The sequence below is a fragment of the Peromyscus eremicus genome, chromosome 19, assembly GCF_949786415.1.
Source record: "Peromyscus eremicus chromosome 19, PerEre_H2_v1, whole genome shotgun sequence".
Taxonomy (NCBI): Eukaryota; Metazoa; Chordata; class Mammalia; order Rodentia; family Cricetidae; genus Peromyscus; species Peromyscus eremicus.
The window spans coordinates 14,986,317-15,009,134 of NC_081435.1; the positions used below are offsets into that span (position 1 = coordinate 14,986,317).

General features: G+C 37.8%; 1 protein-coding gene across 4 annotated transcripts in view; it reads left to right on the forward strand.

Annotated features, from left to right (window-relative positions):
- Kiaa1328 (KIAA1328 ortholog) overlaps nt 1-22,818 on the forward strand; it is a 266,377-nt gene that overhangs the window by 169,619 nt on the left and 73,940 nt on the right. For 3 of the 4 annotated variants that reach the window (XM_059246830.1, XM_059246833.1, XM_059246832.1), the window contains 2 exons: nt 2,459-3,138; nt 10,385-10,492. In XM_059246830.1, coding sequence (XP_059102813.1) covers nt 2,459-3,138; nt 10,385-10,492 — 788 coding nt within the window. The remainder of the gene's footprint in view (nt 1-2,458; nt 3,139-10,384; nt 10,493-22,818) is intronic. The other variant, XM_059246831.1, reaches the window with a different exon arrangement.

Below are 22,818 nucleotides of genomic sequence, written 5' to 3' on the forward strand. Positions count from 1 at the left end.
AGTGTGCAAATAATTATCCATGAAAAGTGGAAAATTACTTCAGTGGGTGTGTTATTAGCAAGCTATGTCATTAGCATATATGAACACCTTTGTGCCCTTCTGCAGGGTCAGAATATATTGAATGTTAATAGATTCACCTTCACTAAGCACTTATTCCTTTGGAGTCATAACCATGGCAATATTCCATTCCGTTCTGATAATATCTGGTACTCGAATGGTAGGTAGTTCTTCAATCAATTACGTATAGGTGACAGAAAGTTAGAAATGAGTGTATAGGAGCTAACCAATAGTAGATGCAGTGTTGGTTCCAATCAGGTAGGCAGGTGCTGAGCTGAGAACAGATCTGAAAGACACTGGTTTGAAGGAACTGGACAGTTTTGAAGTTGGTGATGTCACTGACAGTAAGGATCAGGCTAAGCCAAGTCAAGGCACAGCTGGAAGTAATGTCATCTGGCAATCTCCTAACAGTGGCCCATGACAAATGCCAAGTTGGTGTGCCATGGTGCAGGCTGAGGTGGTTCTCTATGTTCATATTTGTGGCTGCTTTGTTCATTGGTTTGTGGTGTCCAATAAGCTGAAAGGTGGTAGTTATTTTAATAAGCTTGAATAAGTCACTCATCAGTCTATGCTTTATGATGCTAGACAGATAGTGATTATATATGAACAAGACACCAAGTCATTCTGTCTCAGTATTTGTACCCAGCTTTGAGTGACTGGGGACAAAGCAGGTGCTCTAGACAAAATGGAATAACTCAGGACTAGGATTGGCCAGAAACCTGCTGATCTAGACAGGGTGGGGAAGATTTAAGGTTGTTTTTTTTTTTTTTCTTTTTTGGTTAATAGTACTGTTCAGTACTATTAATGGCTTTCTGGACTTCCTTGAATACAGATAGGAAATGGCAACAAAGTAAAAGAGTTTATGTAAATGGACTTTAAATGAAAGCCAGAGGGAAGAGGAAGATGTGAGTGGAAGCTATAAAGACTATTTCAAACATCTTTCTCATTTATGTCTGCTTAGTGTTCTCTCGGCTTATCTTTGAGTGAAGTCTGAGCGGGGAATGTGGTTTCTCCAGAGGTACATGATTTGTGCCTTTCAGCCTTTGTGCTAAAGGTTATACTCTGCTTCCCAAAGGAATCTACACTCCTAGGAATGATACCACTTTGAAGAACCCATCTTTGTAGTTTAGTAATTGGCACTTGGTGACTCTCATATGTGATGCCTCGTGTCTAAGTTGATGGGAGGGTTTTGGCTGTAGAAGATTATCTGTCCTTGGAAGAATCTAAACTTTGTTGGACTCATTTTCAGAGTTATACTTTTCCCTATCAATTTCATTTAAGGTTCTTCTGCATTAACTTTGTTAATGTTTTATTAATCCCAAGTATCCAACTTCATGAACAAACTGCTTATCTGTAGTACACTCAGCATTTGCATGAAACTAACATATTTCAACTAGAGCAGCCTATATTTCGAAAGGCACTGAGAGGAGAACCTGCTTACTTATAGTAAATCAAAGATGTTCAGAGCCAAACTAGTGCCCACTCAGTTTTCTAAGGCTGAGGTAGACAGTTAGATTCCGTAGTCTAGACCAGCAATTTTCAAAGCCTGGTCCCAGATCAACATCAACATCACCTGAAACCCTCTTAAAGATGCAAATGAGCTGACCATCCTGAGCAGAGTTGGAAACTCTGTGGCTGAAACTAGCCTTTCATGCTTAACAAGCCCTTCAGGTAATTCTCAAGTTTGAGAATGATTGGTACAGATGAAGTTTCACTCTCCTCACAGAACAGGTTTACAGGTAAAATGTTGGGAACACTTACTCCTCACCTGGCAGCTGAAATGTACCACTGCTTCCTTTCTGCATAGTTCTATTAGACTATAACCACTTGAATGGTTTAATTGAAAAATCACTTATGTTTGTAGCTGAAATTAAATATTTTACATTTAAATAATTGTTTTTATTAGAATTATATATGTTGAAAGTAGTTGGTTGTATCTGTGTTCTCTAAAGATATTTATAAAAACTCATCTAGCAGTAGCTATTTAGAATTTTATGAAATGTTTTACATCAAATCTTGTTCTGTGTAATAGCCAATCAAAGAATATTTAAGGTGACTGCATGGATTTCTTGGCTCAATATTCAAATATAGACGATTTTAGATATTAATATTTAATGTGTTTGCATCTTAAAGTTGATTTTATGTAACCTTAAGTACTTGCAACTCTTAAAAATCACCAAAGATTTTTGTAAGCAGCATAATAATGCTGGATTTTTTTTATCCTCCTATAGATTTGCTGAAATAAAGGTTGTTTGAAAATGGATGTGGCTTTGTGAAACATTAGCAATGTGGATACTGTAATATTTAAGAAAAGGAAATAAGAGTTTTGTTTTAGTGAACATATATCATTGATTTCTGAAAAACATAACCCACAAGTTGTTTTTTCTATGTTTCTTCTTAGATAGCCAACAGGAAAAGTACTCACCAGTCTTCATTGATGGACCTGGATGGTTCTTACCTGAGTGTAGCCAAACCACAAACCTACTGTCAGACCAAGGCAAGGCCTAAGTCAGCAAACCAGGACTCAGTTTCAGAGTCCCTTACAGCATTGAGGAATAATTCTTTGAAACCAGTAACACTTCATCCTCCCAAAGAGCGTTTAGAGAGGGTGCCATCAGAAACCAGAACAGGTACTTATGAATCTTCAGGTAGGAAACCAATAGATGTAGCCCCGATAGAGAGAGTCCTACCTTCAGAAGAGGTGAAGATGAAGGAATATCCACACCTTCCACCTGCAACATTGAGTCAGTACTGTGGTCATAAATGCTCTGAAGGTGAAGATTATGTTCATGAGAACTACCGTCCTGCGAACATGGCCCCTCAGTACTGTAAGACACGCCCGGCGTCATGCGGTCAGTGTGGGCTTTCCTGGCCATCTCTCATGCCTGGTCGAGTGACAGTGCAACCCAGTGAGACCGATGTCAAAAAGCAGCTCTCAGAAGATCGTAGGCAGCAGTTGATGCTTCAGAAGATGGAACTAGAAATCGAAAAGGAACGCCTTCAGCATCTTCTGGCCCAGCAAGAGACAAAGCTTCTCCTCAAACAGCAGCAGCTGCACCAGTCCCGACTGGATTATGACTGGTGAGTCCTGTCTCTTCTTTCAGCACTGCCTGTCGGTTGGAGAATACAATTTCAAATGCTGGTTTTACAAACCACAGTTCTGTAACACAAATCTTATCATAAAAATCTTAAAATCTTACAGTAAAAAAAGCAGAGCCAGATATTGGGGTGAAAGCTGAAAGATCAGAGAGGCAGACCAGCTTACCTCTACGAAATCCTCAGCCTCAAGAGAGGCTGTTTCCTCACGCCTTATATACCTTTCTGTGTCCTGCCATACTACTTCCTGGGATTAAAGGTGTGTGTCACCACTACTTGGTTCTGTTTCTCTCATGTAGCCCAGTGTGGCCTTGAACTCACAGAGATCCAGACAAATCTCTGCCTCCCAAGTGATAGGATTAAAGGTGTGTGCCACCACAGCTTGACCTCAAATTTAGTGGCTGGCTCTGACCTCTGATCTCCAGGTAAGCTTTATTGGGGTACACAATCACCACACTGTTCACAGAGGTTCTTCAGCATCTTGGTTTGTTGGAGTGCATACCAACTCTGACTACAAGTAAATTCCTGCTTTATACAGAAGATAGGCATGTAAGTATGTACATGGATGCTTGTGCCTATAAGCACACATGTGGAGGCCAGAGGAAGACTTCAAGTGTCTTCATCTGTCATTCTCTGCCTTACTTCATTAAGACAGAGTCTACTAAATCATTAGCTCACCATCTCAACTAGGCTGGGTGTCCATTGAGCTTCTGGGCTCCACCTGTCTAACCACCCCCATTGCTAGGGTTACAAGCATATGTAATCATGCCTGTCTGGGAATTTGAACTCAAGTCCTCTTGCTTGCACAGCAAGTTCTTTGCCCACAGAACTACCTCCCAAGTTCCAGTGGTTACGTTTATCATACTTCAAATGCCGTATGCTTTGCTATTTGATGTCACTATGGAGAGTGAGAGATTAAGTTAAATCCTATTATTTCTCAGTGTAGAATCAGATTGCAAAGAAGTGTAATTAGTTGTCATCATCCTATATTCATGTCTTCTGCCATCCTATAAAATAAAACAAATCATGAGACTCGTTTAAATTTAATCCTTACTAGTCCTGAACATAGCCTGCCTTATAACTAGTTCTAATGAACATACTCACGTTTATACTTTCTTCTTTTTCTATTAAAAAGTAATCTTTTTAATTTTTCATTGTGTATATTTCATAGCATGTGGTAGCGTGTTACATAAGGACATTTTTTTTTTTTTTTTGGTTTTTTGAGACAGGGTTTCTCTGTGTAGCTTTGCGCCTTTCCTGGGACTCACTTGGTAGCTCAGGCTGGCCTCGAACTCACAGAGATCTGCCTGCCTCTGCCTCCCGAGTGCTGGGATTAAAGGTGTGCGCCACCACCGCCCGGCCCATAAGGACATTTTTATACAAGTACATGTGTGTGTGCTGATCATACTCGCTCTGTACCTTCCTTTTTATTTATTTTTACGGGGTGCTGGGGTCAATCCCAGGGCCTTGTGTTCTATATAGATCCTCACCCTCATTGTTCTTCCCTTAACAATCATCTCCTTAGAACTGGGTTTCAAACGCTGGATTGCTGTTTTGATGTTTTATACTATTCAGTATGCATTTTACATTCATATGCATAAAGTTTACTGTTTAATTGAAGAAAAGTATTAATAAATCAGATATATCTAAAATCCTAAAATGTAGCATTTATATTCTTTAGAGAACAATGAATTGCAAATTTTCCAAGGGAAATGCCTCTGTCTCCTTGCTTGTTGCCTTCTTGGTCACCATCCTCTATAGATTCTTATTAGATACACTCATCTCTTTGTAATACTAGCTTAGAAAAAAGACATAAGAAATAGTTTTTGAGGAAAATCTTGTATGTGTATATAGTTTTAAACTATACATATTCATAGTTACTTTTAAACTTTATTTGAAATAATTATAGGTTCATGAGTACTTTTAAAAATGTTACAGAGATATTCCAGATGACCTTCACCATTGGCTACTTGTTACATAATTAAACTAGTGAATTAACATTAGTACAATGTGTGTGATTATCTGCTGCTGCTTTTTTTTTTTTTGATTGTCTAGTGCTGATGAAGAACACAAACTGTTTTGTCATTACAAAGATTCGGTATATTTAGGAGTTCTTGAACCTTTTTTTTTTTTGTATCGCTTTTTGAGCCCCATCCATGTTCCTCCCTTAGACTTCATGTATATAAATGTAAATTTTTTGTTAGGGTCCCTGAGATCTGATCCTGGGAGCTGCTGCTGCTTTTCTTTGCCCTGTGTTATTTCTCTTTGGCTCTAGTCCTGTCTGACTCTCCTTTTTGGCCTCTTAGTCATAATTAACAATCTCATGAGGTTTGTTTTCTTTCCATTTTTGCTGTTTTTTTACTTATCTCAGATGAGCACATTTCCAAAGTATAGTTTCTGCCTTGTTTTTATTTATGTCTTTTGTTTCTTTTTAGAGATTTTCTATCTTTCGATTTCTTTCAAGGCTATTCAGAAGTGTTCTTTGTGTCTGGGATTAAAGGCGCTATCCTGCAACTAACTTTGTAGACCAGGCTGGCCTCAAACTCACAGAGATTTGCCTGCCTCTGCCTCCCCAGTGCTGGGATTAAAGGCGCATACCACCATGCCCAGCCACACCTTTGTTTCTGTCTTCTGGAAAACGCTACAAAAATAGTTTGAGCTCCCTCATGGATCCATTCTCTCTATCCTAATTTTCTTTTTCAGCTGACTGTTTATTTCCCGTATTCAGAATTACTCTCCTCAGATTATCATGTGATTTAATCAATTCTTTTGCAGGGATGACTATTATCCTTGGTAGTTACCATCTGTAGTGTTAGAAAATCCTCAGTGTTTTCTGCTCAGGTGCTTTCAATCTTGTTGATCAGGACTTGTAAATATATACAAACTATGAAACGATGCCCAGGCACAGTACTGCCCGTCTTCAGACCTCATCTTGCTGGCCTCTGCTGCCTTCAGCATCTGTTAAAGGGCTTTGTGGTTCTGAGTCTTGGCCATCCCAATTCTGCCATTTCATTTGCTGTTTGTAGCTCTGACTATAAAATAAAACTCTCCCAAGTCAAGAAGTTCTTGAGCAGAAGCTTCAAGTGAGGTACCCAGATAAACAGTCACTTCAGATAATTTTATGGAGGCTTCTTGAGACAGATTCTGCCTGTGGCCCAAGCTAGCCCAAACCTGTGTTTCCTGCCTCCTCCCAAGTGCTGAGGTTACAGCTTTGACTACACCTGGCTGAAGACATTTTTAACTAGAGAAGGTTCTCTCTTCCTGCTTTTCTACAATGGAAATCATCTGATCTACCTTGGTTAGCTGGGACAGGCCAGAAGTCAGGGCCTTGATTTATCTGTTTAATCAGTATCACAATTCACATTTCTAGGCCAAAAGTCGGCCTACTCTCTGGCCTACTTTTTAGATTCTGGCAATTTTATCACTTAAGAGTTATCTGAAAGTCTGCCCAGTAGTGTCATGAACCAAAAATACCTGTGGTGAATGAACCCTCCTAATACAGTGCCTTTATTTTACCACTTCTGAATTTTAAAAACTGATAAAAAAAATTATTTCTAGATTAGATACTGCTGATCATCCTAGTTTGCAAATCTTTCTATAATTTGCAGTTATCTCTGTACCCATTTGCCCCATTTTTCCTAAGAAATGTTTTTTCTGAAAATGTATCTGGTTGAAACCCTTTCCATATACTATTCATAGTTCTTTCTCAAGCCATACCTTCTCCTCTGGTTTAAATATGTTTGCTTTCCTTTTCCAGTTATCTACACCTTACTTAATTTTAGGTCTGGTTTCTTTCTCACTGGGCTCTTTAAGTTATGGGTTATATACAAAAGAGCATCATAGTATATTTTGTATAATATAGTCTATAACTCAGTTCGATTTTCATTGTTTTAGAAAAGTATTTATTATTTCTGCCCGAAACTATGTGGGGAGAATACCTAGATGAATAAAACCTGATCTCTTTCAGTGTGTTATGCAAGTCTCACACAATAATTTATACATAATATGGACTATTGTATATCTTTACTGAATTTGTAATTTAAGTGGTCAGATAACTCAGTTCAATTACAGTAATAAATTAATACTGGCTGTGCACACAGCATTATTTATGGTGCTTAGGCTATTCAGGAAATGTATTGGAATCTGTAATTGAATACCAAGTGAGTAGCATAGAATTAAAGAAGTTAAAGTAGTTCAGAGTTTGGGGATGAGACTTTCCCATTGAAATGCATTTGGGAAGACATTAACACTTACTAATTCTGACTTATAATTGATTCTGCCACCTTGAGATTACATAGTCGGTGCTTTCAGAAAGTCTTGCTTTGTGAGTCCTTTCTAAATTGGTCAAAGAAGATTTATTCAGAACACAATTGATTGCAGTGCCAAGAACCACCATACATTCTCTTGTGAATAAGAGTAAAGTAGTACATTTGTAATGAGTAATGTCAAAGCTATTTATAAATATTTGTCTTTGCCTCTGGCATTTATAGTACACATACTGTATACCTAGCTATGAAAAATGTACCACCTTCACCACTTAAAAATGTATCACCTTGGGTAAGTTTTGTGCCTAAGCCTGCCGCACTTTCCTCTGTAACTACATATAATAAAGTAATTACTTCCTGGGGTGTCTGTGAGGATCAATACAATAGTATATGTTAGGAACATGTAATATATGTAAGGATAATATATATGTGAGAAATGGTTGCTGCTGTTGTTATCAACATCATTTCTCCTCTTGCTGCAGAAGCTATTCGGACTGCTGCTGTTACTATTTTTTGATTGGCCTGATCTGTTTGGGAGGCATCCAGGCACTGGCACTGGGTCCTGTGCTCATTGCATGAGTCGGCTGTTTGAAACCTGGGGCCTATGCAGGGTCGCTTGGCTCGGCCTGGGAGGAGGGGACTGGACCTACCTGGACTGAGTTCACTCCTTTCTCATAATTGCCTGATTTTAGCATTTTATACCTTCATTTACTAATGACTTGCATGTCACTACACAATAATAATACTGCAAATTCCATCTCTCTGTATATCACCATGTGTAGTTACAATTAAAAGAATGTCTTTTGATGGTGACAAATACTGTGTTCATGGTGCTTTTACAAAACACATAATAGTTTTATTTCATAGTTTTTGTTTGTTTGGCTTTTTTGTTTGTTTGTTTGTTTGGCTGGTTGGTTTGGTTTTTCGAGATAAGTTTTCTCTGTGTAACAGTCCTGGCCGTCCTGAAACTCTCTTCGTAGACCAGCCTGGCTTCAAACTCTCAAGAGATTCACCTGCTTCTGCCTCCTGCATGCTGGTATTAAAGGCATACACCACCACCACCCGGCTTTTATTTCATAGTTAAAGAATATACATATAACCAAAGAACATTTTCTGAAAAACTGAAGGAATGGACGTTAGGCATCACATATTTGTTGTCAGTGATTGATCCCTGAACTCTAGATAGTATGTTTTTGTACTGCTGTTTTCAACACCCTTCCCTTCTCAGTACATACAAGGATGGTCTTAATCTCTGTAGATAACATGCCTTCTGTCTTAGGTTTTCTATTGTTGTGATAAAACAACCATGAACAAAAGCAAGTTGGAGAGGAAAGGGTTTATTTCATCTTAGATTTCCAGGTAAATAGTTCATCACCGAGGGAAGTTAGGGCAGGAATTAAGCCAGGTAGGAACCAAAGCAGAAGACATAGAGGAATTCTGCTTACTCACTTTCTCCCATGTTTTGCTCGGCTTTCTTATAACCCAGGACCGCCAACACTGAGGGGAACTGCCCATAGTGAGTTGAACCCTTTCACATCAATCATTAATCAAGAAAGTGCCCATAGGCCAGTCTGGTTGGGACATTCTCAATGGAGGTTCCCTTTTCCCAAATGACTGTAGCTAGGTCAAGTTGACAAAAGAAATTAACCAGGAGACCTAGTTCTATTTTTGTCTGTGGCCTAAAGAAAATATGTTGTCACTGATATCCTAGCTCTTTGAAGTGTCAACATGAGTAGTTGTGTACAGTCAATAATACTGGAGAGTTACATGAGTTTTTATTTAGACCAGGGTTACTTGAATGGCTTCTATTTAAAGTGTTTCCTCAAAAGGCCCATATGTTGGAGACTCAGTCACAAGTGCAATGTTCAGAGATAAAGCTTAAGGGAAATGATTGGCTCATGAGGGCACTTGTCTAGTCAAGTAATTGAGCCAAGGGAATAATCCATTAACCCATCAATGAGTTAATCTTTTCCATTAAAGCTATCGATAATTTATAATTTGTGGCATTATTATTATGCCACAAATTATTATGACGTGGTACAATCTACAAGGCAGGCCTGCTTGGAGGAATAGCTCACCAATGTGTGCCTTTGATGAGTATTTCCTGTCACTCTGCTTCCAGGCTGACATGAGGTGAGCAGCTTTCCTCTGCTCTGTTCTTCTGCCTCACCTCAGGCCCACAGAAATAGAGCCAACCTACAATAAGCTGGAACCTCAGAAACCACGAGTCCACTAAATCCTTCCTCCATTAATTTATTTACTCAGGTATTGGTAACAGCAATGAAAATTGGGATGGCCAATGTTGGTTGTTGACATGACAGGGTGTAGAATCACACAAAACAAGCCTCCAGGCGTGCCTGTGAGGGATTGTCCTGATTAGCTTGATTGAGGTAGGAAGACCAAACTCTAAATGTGGGTAGATGGTTCTGTGAGCTCAAGTCCTAGATTACATAAAAGGAGGAAGGCTAGCATTCATCTTCTGCTTCCTGACCACAAGTGCAATGTGACCAGCTGCTTCAAGGTCTTACTTTCAGGTCCTCCCCATTGTGATGGGCTACACCATCAAACTGTGAGCCAAACAAACCCTTTCTCCCTCCCCCCCCCCCCCCGCCTTTTGTGTCTAACGTTTTAACACAGCAACTGCAAAAGTAACTAAGACAAAAGTAACTAACACAGTGAGCAAAGCATTCAGCAATGAATACCTGGAAGCTTTCACCTTTTGGAACTGAGACATAAAGTGCTCCAAAAACATTTACAATCCTGAGTTTTTCCTTTGTGTTCTAACCAGCTCAATCTTCCCGCATGTGTCCATAAAGAAAATTTGATGGGCTTACTTAATGTGTGTTTAGGAAGTATGTGTGTGTGTGTGTGTGTGTGTGTGTGTGTGTGTGTGTGTGTGTGTGTTTGTGTGTGTGTTGAGCCTGTCAGTGCTTTGGAATTAGAAATTCTTAAATTTATTTTTACAGGTTAAGGACTCAAGCTATATTTAAGTCTCGAGAACTGGTTGCTGATAATGAATTTACTAAACCTCAAGAACTCGATCTCGATGTGAATGGTAGTGACTCTGGACCAAGGTAAACCTGAGGATAGGGGAAGGCAAAATACTAAGAATATACATTTTTAGAATGTATTTGACAATCGTTTATAGCTTTATGTTCATCATTAACTTATTTTAAAAAACTGTTGATAATGGTAGTATTGTTGAAGCAAGGTCTCAACCGGCTCAGGCTAACCTTGAGCTCATTATATGGCCTAGATTGGCCTTAAACTTCTGTTCCTCCTACCTCTTCCACCAAGACACAGAGGTCATGTGTATGAGCTACATGCCTGGTTCTTATTACTATTTTTGATCACTTAAAACTACATAAATACATTCTCATTCTATAATTTTGAAAAAAATTGAAAAGAATAAAAATTATTCACAATTCTACCTCTCAGAAACAATCTTTAAGCCATTTTTATTTGTATCCATAATTATTGTGTTCTGTATTGAGTAATAAAGATTATACTTATACAGAATTTTATTTACTCACCCTTTTCTGGTATCATTTAATACTTTGTAAACTGTGTTAGTTTAGTCAGCAAATATTGATTGTGTAGCTATTATGTAGTAGCTACTGTATGCCCAATATTTCTTTATTAGCCTATTCTACATTTACTGCCATTTTAAAATTGATGTAATTTCATTACTGATCTTTTTGTAATTCATACTCTGTGAAAACTATTTGAACCTTGTCTTTCCATGAATTATCCTAAACATTAGTGCTGCTGTAGATTTGTTAGCCTTCTAAACACCTATTTTGTACTGAGTAAAACAGTGTACTCCTATACTTGGGAAACTTTCTTGAGTCCAAAGAAATATACCTTTTGCAGTCTATTGGGTCTATTTTTGTGTGGCCTCTTCCTGGAACTTGAGTTAAAATTCAGGTGCTGAATTTCTTAGAATTTCATTTCATTGCCTCTTTTTCCTCCTCTCCTATTTCTACTAGTCAGCTTTATCTTTCCCTCTAGTTCCTAAGAAACTTTCTGAATTTTATCTATCAGTGCTTCTGTTGGATTTTATTGTTGCTGTAATTTTTAATGTCGAAGAACCACTGTTCTTCAAATGTGCCTTTAAAAAATAGTCACCCATTCTTGTTTTATATGTGTCATATTTCTCATAACTCTGAAGATATTTATAGTAGGTTTTGAAGCTGCTTCTGTTCCTGGTACGTTATTCTGTTTTCAACAAGTTCAAGCTTGTTTTGTCCACACATGTCTAGTAAGCCACTATTATTTCTAAGCAGAAGCAGTAAACAGCTATTAAAAGCTTTTGATGTATGCCAATAAAGTTTGTCAACTCCTGGGTTCCCTATGGTTAGGTAGAAGCCACGGGGACTCCTACCTTTTTCCACCCCTAGGTCTGTTCTCTTGGGTAGTCAGTTCTCCTAAGGATAAACTGTATAACTAGCTGGGGAAGTTGGATGGGAGCATTTTATGAGCTAGCTGCTCTTAGTCAGGTTTTCATCACTATGACAAAAATACATAAAAAAAAAACTCAAAAGGATGAAAGGATCATTTTTATTTCTGAGATTTCAGTCTGTGGTGAGTAGGCCTATTGTTTCTGGGTCTGTGGTGAGGCAGAATATCATGGTAGAGAACACTTGGAAGAACAAAGTTGTTTACCTCATGGTAGCCAGGAAGCAGAGAAAGAAAAGGGACCAATATTCCAATATCCCATTCAAGAGTGTGTCCCCAATGTTGTATTCTACAGCTCATCTAAAGGTACCACTAGCAACTAGAATCCCTCAGAATATTTAAGATCTAAACTATACCTGCTGGCAATGTGAGGAGCTCTGTGGGGGAAGATGAGGCTCTTATATGTTCTTTCACCTAATATCCTGCAAGTCTAGAGTCATTCTTATATGTATGCATGTGCATGTGTTCATGTGTGTGCGTGCATACAGAGATCAGAGGACAATCTTGGGCTCATCGTTCCTTGGGCGTCATCTACCTTGTTAATATAGTATTTTATTAACTCTTTGAGAATGTCATGCAATGCATTTTAATCATATTTACCCTCCTCTTCTCCCCCTAACTCCTTCCAGATCCATCTCCTATTTACCTTGTTTTTGGAAACAGCATTTCTCTGGCCTGGAACTTGACAATGGACTGGCCAGTGAACCTCACCTATTTCCACTTCCCCAGTGCTGGAATTACAAGCATGTGACACATATCTGGGGATCGTCTTTTATTTGTTTGTTTGTTTATGCTTTTTGCTTTTTACATGGGTGCTAAAGATCAAACCCAGCAAGCATTTTACCCACTGAGCCATCTCCCCAGACAGCAGTCACTTTTTCCACCTTTCTTGAGGCAAACCTCCAGTCTTCACCACTAGATGGAGACAGAGAGACAAGGGCAGCTTGGTGTTTTAAGGCTCAGGCCACTGTCAGCCAGGTGATTTGTCTTTTTGTTGTTGTTGTTTGTTTTCGTGGCAGGGGTTGGGTTTTTTGTTTGTTTGTTTGTTTGTTTGTTTTATTGCATTACTGCCTGCCCTAAGCCTTTCAGGAATTCTCTGGAAAGGTTCAGCCTTTTTCTTCCCCACCCATAGCAGTCTTTGATTTTTTTTTTTTTTCCCAGTTGGCTAATTGAATTTAACTCATACCTACTTTTCAGACTTCTGAACTTGGTGACATCTTTTACCTATTGTCACATTTCTAAGCTTGATAAGTTTCAGACCTTCTCATTCTTTTCCTTTTCTTTCAGAGAAGCTTCAGAGGGGACAGAGTTATGTTTTCAATCAGGCGAGTAAATTGGCTTTCTAATGTTGATTTGAATAATTAAGCAACACTTGGAAATTTAACAAACAGAAAGAGAGAATCATATGTAATTAGCAATTTCCCAATATTCAAATAAGATGAACATTTGTCTATATTTATTAGTACTTCGTATTTCTTCTTTGTAGAATTTTCGTTCCCTGATGGTTTTTTGTAGGGGCATTACCATTTTTAGTTGCTATGTAATAACTTTCTATTACTGTTTTTGGAGGAGGACACAGGGTCTCACTGTGTAGACTTGGCTGATCTGAAACTCACTATATGGACCAGGCTGGCCTAGAACACACAGAAATCTCCTTGCCTATGCCTCTTAAGTGGTGAGATTAAAGGTGTGTGCCACTGTTTCCAGCCTTTTAATTATTTTTTAGTTTAAAATAGTTTTCCTATTAGTGTTATTTTTATATATGTGTATGCACACACACACACACATATATACATATATATATATATATATACATATATATATATCTTTACTTACATGTGGCATAAAACAAAAATACTAGCAAGTCAAAACAAGAAAATTAAATACACCTGTAATCTCATCATCTAGGTACAATATCTGATAAAGTCTACATCTGATAAATCAGTATGTTTTACATATTAATAATACATTATGTTTTATAATCTGTCAAATATTCAAATCATAATCTTCAAATATTTTAACCTTCATTAAAATTTAAAAATTAATACCTATTTATCTTACAAATAGTAAGATATTCTTTTGTAAAAAATAAAATGAGGCATATCTAGAAAATATCAGTCTTCTTTTGTTCTGTATCTTATTCACTATCCTGTTTTGGTTGAATTAATTATTGGTACCATGATATGTAGCTTTCTAAACCTTTCTTAATGCTTATAGACACAGCACGTAAATACACTTCTGATCAATCTGAACACATCAGGCCTCCCCATTCCAAATAGTACTTAATGATTATCAAGTTTTTAGATAGACAGCTGTAGTAAGCAAATACTCCTCCCCCAGAAGGGGTTTGTGAGATGGCTCTGTGCATAAAGGTACTTGCTTCCAAAACCTGAGTTCCATCCCAGGGAATCTACACAGTGGAAGGATAGAACAAATTCCTGAAAGCTGTCCTCTGACCTCCACACTGTGGCCTGCACACTCTCTCTAAATAATAAATAAACAAACATAAAGAATAATTCTCCCCCAACGGTCTTCATGCTCAAGATCACTGGAACCTCTGAATCTGTTGCTTCATGTGGCAAAGAGGCTTTGCAGGTATGATTAAAGGATTAAACCCTGACATGGGGAGATTACTTTGGATTCTCCTAATGGGCCCAGTCTAATTACTGGAGTCCTTAAGTGTGGAAAATCTTTATGTGCTGGTTCAGACACATGGGGGAAAAGGAGGATGGAGATTATAAATATGGAAATGACTCAATCTGCCCTTGCTGGCTTTCAAGATGGAGGAAAGAGAACACAGACCAAGGAATTCAAGTAGAAGAATAAGAACAGACCTTATCTGACAGCCAGCAAGGAAGCAGCACCCTCAGTGAACAAGGAGATGCCTTTTTGACACATGAACATTACCTGAGTGAGACCCCATCAGACTTCTGAGTCACAAAACTAAAGTAATAAGTCATTTTATTTAATCTAATTAATTCGTGGTAAGTTCTTGAATAGTGAATAGAAAACTACTACAAATGCTACTTCCTTATTTATAAGTGCATAACAGTCTATGGTATATATAGGCAACTTAGCTAGTAAGTTTCTATCACCAAGCATTCAAGTTATTTCATGCTCTTTAATATTGTAAACAATGATAAGGTAAGCATGATGGAACATATGTTCTTGTGTTCTGGTAATTTGTTTTTCTTTTACTGAAAATAGATTTTTTTCATACAATATATCTTGATTACTGTTTCCCCTCCCTCTACTCCTTCTAGTTCCTCCCCGCCTCCCTTCCCATTCAGATCCATACCTTTTCTGTGTCATTAGAAACAGGCATCTAAGGAATAATCATAAAATAAAGTAAGATAAATAAAAAACAAAGAAATCAGAATATGACAAAACAACCACACAAGAAAAACAGGCAAAGTAGAAGCAGAAGAAATAAACATAAATGCAAAGACCCACACCACACATTTGTACACTCAGGAATCATATAAAAGCCCAAACTGGAAGCCATAAGAAGCCAAAAAGGACCTGTAATTTAGAAAGAAAAAAGAAAAAACAAAACAAACAAACAAACAAACACCCTCACCTAATATTGTGAGACAAAGAACCTTCAAAGATGCTGTTTGTATTGGTCATCAACTGCTGGGCATAGGGCCTACCCTTAAGAGTGGTTTGTTTTCCCAGTGAGACTCCCTTGGAGAAAAGTAATTTTTCATAAGCAGGTGACTGTCAATTGGAGATAGCTTCTGGGTTAGGGATGGGTGGCATGTCCACTTCTCTCAGCTCTAGGGCCCTGGTCTGGTACAGACCCACGCAGGCCCTGTGCATGCTGCCAGTCTCTGTGCGTTTGTATGTGTGCCAGCTCTCTTGTGTCTAGAAGGCCTTGATCCCTTGATGTCCTCAATTCCATCTGGCTCTTTTGCTTTCTGCCTCCTCTTCCACAGAGTTCCCTGAGCCCTAAGGGTAGGGATTTGATGGAAATATCCCTTATAGGGTTGAATATTCCAAGATCTCTCACTCTCTGCAGATTGTCTGGCTGTGGCTATTTGTTCTCATCTGCTGCAAGAGGAATCTTCTCTAATGATGGCTGAGCAAGGCACACATATATGAGTGTAACAGAGTGTCATTAGCTATCATTGTATTGCTGCATTCCTTTAACAGAACAGTAGTATTTATATTTCCCATAAGTCTCTGAACTATCAGTCTCAAGTTCTTGGCTACCCTACCAGTATCTGGTATCAGTTCCATCTCATGCATTGGGCCTTAAATCAAATTGGATATTGGTTACAAAAAAAGGAAGGGAAGAAATCAAAATATCTTTATTTTTGGATGATACGATAGTATACATAGTATACATAAGTGACCCTAGTATGCATAAGTTCCACCAGTAAACAGTGGAACACACTGAACAGCCGGTAAACACACTCAGCAACATAGCTGAATACAAAATTAGCACACAAAAATCCTTCCTTTATACAAATGACAAACAGACTGAGAAATAAATCAGGGAAATAACACCTTCCACAATAACCTCAAATTTATAGAAAATATCTTTGGGGTAGCTCTAAGCAAGTGAGAGACTTGAATGATTTAAAACTTTAAGACATCGAAGAAAGAAATTGAAGAAGATATCAGAAGATGGGGAGATCTCTCATGCTCATGGATAAGTAGGGTTAATATAGTAAAAATACCATCCTACCAAAAGCAATCTCCAGATTCAGTGTTCTGGTATGTTTTTAAAGGATAGACTCCTCCAAAATAAAGTTAGCGGGCCAGGGGTAATTTTTATAAGATGCTTTGAATAATTATTGTAAATTATACTTGACAAATTGTTACAGTTTGGATCTGAAATGTACCCCAGAGACTTGTGCTTTGAACCCTGGTTCTCCCCACACTGTCTTGGTAGGCTTTAGGAATGGGCCCACATGTCATGGTTCCTGTAGTGTAACTGAAGTTTTCTCCAGTCCTGCCCAGCCCCACAGACCCTGCAGCCACTTATAAAATAATCACTCAGAAGCTTATATTAATTATAACTGCATGGCAATGGCTCAAGCCTTTTGCTAGCTAGCTCTTATATCTTAAATTAGCCCATAACTATTAATCTATGTATCGCCACATGTTCTGTGGCTTTACCTGCATCCTATTACATGTTGCTCCTTGGGCGGCTCACTGGTGTCTCTCAACTCAGCCTTCTTCCTGGCTCTCTATTTGAATTTCTCACTTACCTCTAATGCCGTGTCATAGGCCAAATGGCTTTATTTATCAACCAATCAGAGCAACACATGATCACATCCCAGTAGTATCTCCTGTGATGTGAGCGAGTGCCTGCGTACATTCCAGCATCCATGAGCTGGACTTAGACTGTGAGCAGAAATCAACCTTTGTCCTTAAGGTGTTTCTGTCAGATACTGCAGTCATAGCCATACAGATAACTGGTGCAGCCATGCTAATTCTTTCCTGAATGTTTGTAGCTATTCAAATTCCCGTTTTTGATTTGTGAAAGTTTTCCTGACTGGTGGTCAGGTGTGTATAGTGAATGCTCTGAAGACTAGTGAAGAGATGGGCAGGCTTTAAACTTGGTTTCCAGGCATTATGATGTGTGTGCTCTACAACTTTAAATTGTGAAGATAGTAAGGGAAGATTATATAGTGCTTCCTAGTATGCCTATGATGATGAAAACATAGACTTTTGAAATACTGGCATATAAGAATTAGAAGCAGCTTTAGTAACTGCTTTGACAGTGTGATAGTTGTTGGAAAGCCAAGAAGTCTCTCTCAGTAGCTCTTAAATTTTTAAATACAACATGAAACTTAAAAAGGAAATGACAATAAATTCTCCCTGACTCAATTGCTTATGGAAATGGTGTTTGTCTCCATTTATCCAGAAAAGGTAGAGCTGGGTCAGTCGAGATTACTGTACTGCCTTGAGCAGCCTGCATCATTAGAGCTAGAATGCCTGCTGCTTTTAGAAGACCTAATCACAAACCATTATGAGAATGACCTTTTTTCTACCTCACAAGCTCTTTGACGTTAATAGGAGAACTCCCTAGATAAAATTTAATTGTAAGCTAAATTTTGTTTATTTGGAAATTTAAATTATCTGAGTATTAAAAGTACTCTGTGTATTTAAAATATCAAACTGACTCAAGTGAGGCATTAAGAATTTGGAAGTAAAATAAATGAGATAATGAGAAAGTTAAAAAACATATTTTTTTATAATTAACAGCTCATTTTGAGTTAATTATATACAATTACCAAAATCTAATTGCAATTTCTTTTCTATTATCTGTGGGAAGAATCACAGACAAGGGAGTTTCCATTGCTGCCTTTCTGCATAAATTCCATAGAATGAAAATAAATAATATGCAAAGCCTTAATGACAAATAAGATCAAACCGTAGGGCACAGCTGAGCCAAGCCCTTGGAAAGTAATTACCACAGAAAGATGGACTGACTCAGTTCACCAGAATCTCTCACTGTTTACAGGCCCTTTTTTATTATTTCATTCCTTGGATGTTTGCTTATTTACTGAACAAAGATGACTTTTATAAAGTAGCCATTTTCTAACAAAGATGATTTTTATAAAGTAGCCATTTTCTAATTAAACTGACTCCTAAATTTCTCACCATTTTTGTACTTTCATATAATGCTAAACACTTTATTAATCAAAATTGTTTACCCATTTATTCAACCAAACACTTTATTAAATACCTACTATTCAAAAAAAATTAAGTAGGGTCTGGGAATGTAGCTCAGTAATAGACCATTTGCATAGTGTACTAAGATTCTGGGTTGGATCCCAGTAGCTAAATAAATAAATGTTAGTTTTGCTGAGTATGGCAGAAGTGTAGCGAAGCTATTACCTTAAGGAATTCTAGAGAGAATAAGGACTGGGTGCTGGTATAGACAGGAATGATGGTAAAAGCTACGTGTTTTTTCTAGATCTAATTCTGTCATTGATTTTTTTGTTTGTTTTGGTGGTAGATAAGTACATAAAATATATTCAGAGTTGAAAGTGTAAAATTTACTGTGAAGCTTCATGGTTTCTGTTCTGAATGCTGATTCCAACTATATGTAAGTTCATTGGGTTGTATAGACTCTGGGTCGCATTACTTTAGGTATGTGATTTTTTTTATTTGCAGGATTTTTATAATAAAATAGATAAAATAGTTTCAAAAAGGTACAAGAACTTTTAAAATTATTAGTTGTAATAAAATATGGCTTTTCAAAAAAAGTGGGCAAATATATAAGTGTTTATCATTTATTCAGAATGTAAGGACTATGTAAGAAGCATAGGAAATAAAAGATAACTATTTATAAATACAATTTGAGCTGAGTCCTTAAAAGTAAGGTTGGACTTTGAGAGTCCAGGAATAAAGACCTCCTCTCCCTCTTCTGCCAGTGGGAAGGAGGTGGAGAGACTCTTAGGGAAAGTAAGAAATTGATACTTGTGTGTGAGTACCAGAGTCAGGAATGTTTCACTGCAACTATAAGATTAAGGGAACATTCTACTGAAGAATAAACTAGTAGGTTGGCTTAGATTTAAAAGGTTTTGAGTATCAGGTCCCAGGTTTAGAACCTGAGTGATATGGAGGGAAAGATGTCAGAAAAAAAGAGATTTGTGAAGAGCTGACTAATTTGATTTTGAAGATCACTGGTGTAGTGGGGTCCTGGGGTTTGCTCTTTTTATTAATTAGCTACAGCTTTAAATGCGGTGCACCCTAATCTCCCTGTCTGTGAGGGAGAGTGTCACTGAACACTTACTAGGAGTCCTCCCATCCTTAGCAGTTGGACTGATAATCAGGGAGGATTCTCAGGCTAAGCTCTCTAGTAGATGACTAAGAAATGGATCCAAATCTCTTCAGAAAGACCAGACAGAGAGGAGAGAGAGAGAGAGAGAGACCCCACCTTAGGAAGTACCTACATGTGAGCACCTTAAGGACAAAGGGGGTGTTAGTCAGAAGTCACAAGTTGACAGGGACTGTCAAGCCCTGTCTTCATTTCCTTCCCTCTCTCTTTTCTTTCTTCCTTCCTTCATCCCTTTCTTTTTTTTCCATATACCTATTGGCCATTTGCAATGTCTTTTGAAAATGTGTACTTGATATAATTCCTATTTTTAATATCAGGCTACTTGGGTTTTTTATTTTTCTGTTGATTTTTTTAGTTCCTTTTAATTCTGTATATTAACACTTTTCAGATATATAGTTTACAAATAGTTTTTTTTTCCACTCTTCACCCTAATGTTTGTTTCCTTTGCTGTACAGAAGATCTTTAGTTTAACAAAATTCTATATCTCTTTTTTTTATTTCATGTACTCTTGTGATGTGTCAAAAAAATTAGTACACACAGCGTTGTCCTAAGGACTTATCCTATGTTTCTTCTAATATTTTCATTGTTGCGAGTCTTATGATTAGGTTTCAGTCCATTTGGGAACTGAGCTAGTAAGTGGTAGGGATCTGATTTTGTTCGTTTGCATGTGGTGCCGTTTGCACAGAACCATTTATTGATAAGATTGTCTCTTCTCCAGTTTACTTTCTTACCACTTTTGTCAAAATCAATTACCTGTGGATATGTATAGGCACAACCTTCTGTTCCTTTGGTGTCTTTTTTCACGGTTGACCCAATCTAAGTGTGTGATATAAAAGCTGAGATCATAGAACTCAGATGTTGGGAGCAGTGGCTCCAGGGACCTGTTTCTCATCGCCCAAATTGTTTTCAGTTATAAAAGGCTCTTTTCTTTTCAGTACTTTTTCCTAGGCCTACATACAATTTTCAAAAATTCTCTACCTTTTTAATAACAGTATAATCATCAGTTAAACATTGAATACCCGAATTGCCCAATTATCCCACTAAGTAACATATCCATATGAAACTTCTTGTGCATGCCCATAGCTCCGTTTTCTCATAGTAACTGAAAGGTGGAGGTACTGCAAATGTTCGGCTGATAAATGGTAAATAAAATGTCCTGTTCCACAGTGGAATGCTTGGCAGTAGAAAGGAGCAAGATGAACAGACCTAAAGCACAGTTACTGTGGTTCCATTGAAACAAAGTGTCCTAAGGAATCAACTCCAGAGATAAAATTCTAAGTCAGTGATGATGCATTTGGGAAAGGAAAATGTGGAATGAGTGCATGTGGATGTAATGTTTCTTTGGGCTGTGTAGAAACAGTGTAATCTTAGGTTGTGAAGGCTATTGGACTAGCCTGAACTCACTAACCATCACTTTAGGCAACTAAAACTTCTTTAAAATATGTCATGTTTTTAGTATTATTTGAAATTCTAAAGGAATTAAATCTCACTGGGAACTGAAGAAGTGCTGCAAAGCCTTTCTTTAGAATACATGGTCCCCTGCAAGATTTTCCTGCACATCTGCACCTGTTTGTACTGTTTAGGACTTGCTTTTAAACTGATCTTCTAAGAAGGCTGTTTGCAATCTCTCTATACACCATAGGTGTGGTGGTTTCATAAAAGGAACAGGTACTATTCAATCCTATTTGGGATGTTGATTATTTGTTGGTTACTGGTAACAATATTTAAAAAGTATATGTAACCAACAAGTTTAAAAATATAAATTCATGATAAATATACTACACATTTTCCTGGGAAGAAGCAAGAAAGGCCAGCACAGTCTAGTGCCTGTATGTGTCGTGCCTGGGCCCGTTCCCTTCTACAGTAGAACTTCCTTCTTGCGCCTCAGATGGAGACACCTTTCTTCACCCTTGCCCCAAACACTGGCTTTCAAAGGATGGCTAGGAGACTGAAAACAAAGGCCACTGAGGGCCCTTCCAAGCTGCTGTCTATACACAATTTACTATTACTTTTCAGATCAAAGACTTTCAACTAGGAAAAGAAAGCCTCCTGTCCCACCCACCCCCATATCTGGCACACATATGCTTATAATTTGTATCTTTGTATGTCATAACTTCATGTTCTTGGGTCTAGATACATTTAATCAGATTCGTCATCTTAATACATCAAAGCATATAATGCCTTAGTTAGTGGGTTATTTCCTTATATGGAAACTCACAGATTTTCCAATATGATGGATTTTTTAGCTGCATACCCTTCCATAGGGACGCATATTTGTGCGTGTGGTTGATAGAAATCAGAGTATTTCCTAAAAATACTGTTGCTACAATTAGCTAAATGCAAGCAATAGTAATAAAATTGTGTGACCATTTAAAACTTACCTGCCGCACATGAATGGATGGAATATCAGTGATTCTATGCTCTAAGTACTTACACAAATACTCCTTAAAAGTAATTTTCTTCCAAGCCAAGGGCATTAATAGGATTGGGACACTGGAACTTCCATTTCTGTCTGAGCCTGCTCATTTTGATAACCTCATTCTAGGACTTACTAGGAGTGAGAAGTTTGATTTCTCTTTAAACAGTAACTCCCCGACTTGCTGAAATCTGAAAGGTAGAAGTTCTTGTCACAGTATGAAGCAGAGGTAACATCTTGGATCTTGAACACTTTCTCAGGAGATAGAGAAAAACAACAGACTTGAAGATGCCAGCTGTTCACAGTTGTTCCTTTAATGGCTTTTTTGAAGACCCCAATAATTGCAAATGAGTCTGAGGCCTACAACTTTTAGTTGATAATCTTTTGGTAGTTTCCAAAGGACTGCTTCTATATATCGTGAGCCAATTGACAAAATATGTGCAGGTCAATTTTCTCATGAAGGAATCTATAAATATATTGTTCTGTTTCCCTTATACGACTGAAATATTTACTCATTAGATATTTTGCATTAAGAGGAGGGTATAAGCACTAAACAAAATAGATGGAAGCCAAAAGTCATTTTACAAACAGCCATCCCATCGGCATATGAGACTTTTATGTTCTTCCTATTGAGTACAGGCAGCAAGGTTAAGAATAGTGATTATTAAGTCAATTTATTTATTCTAGTTTTCAGAAGTCCCAAGAGTTCCCTGTGAATGAACATA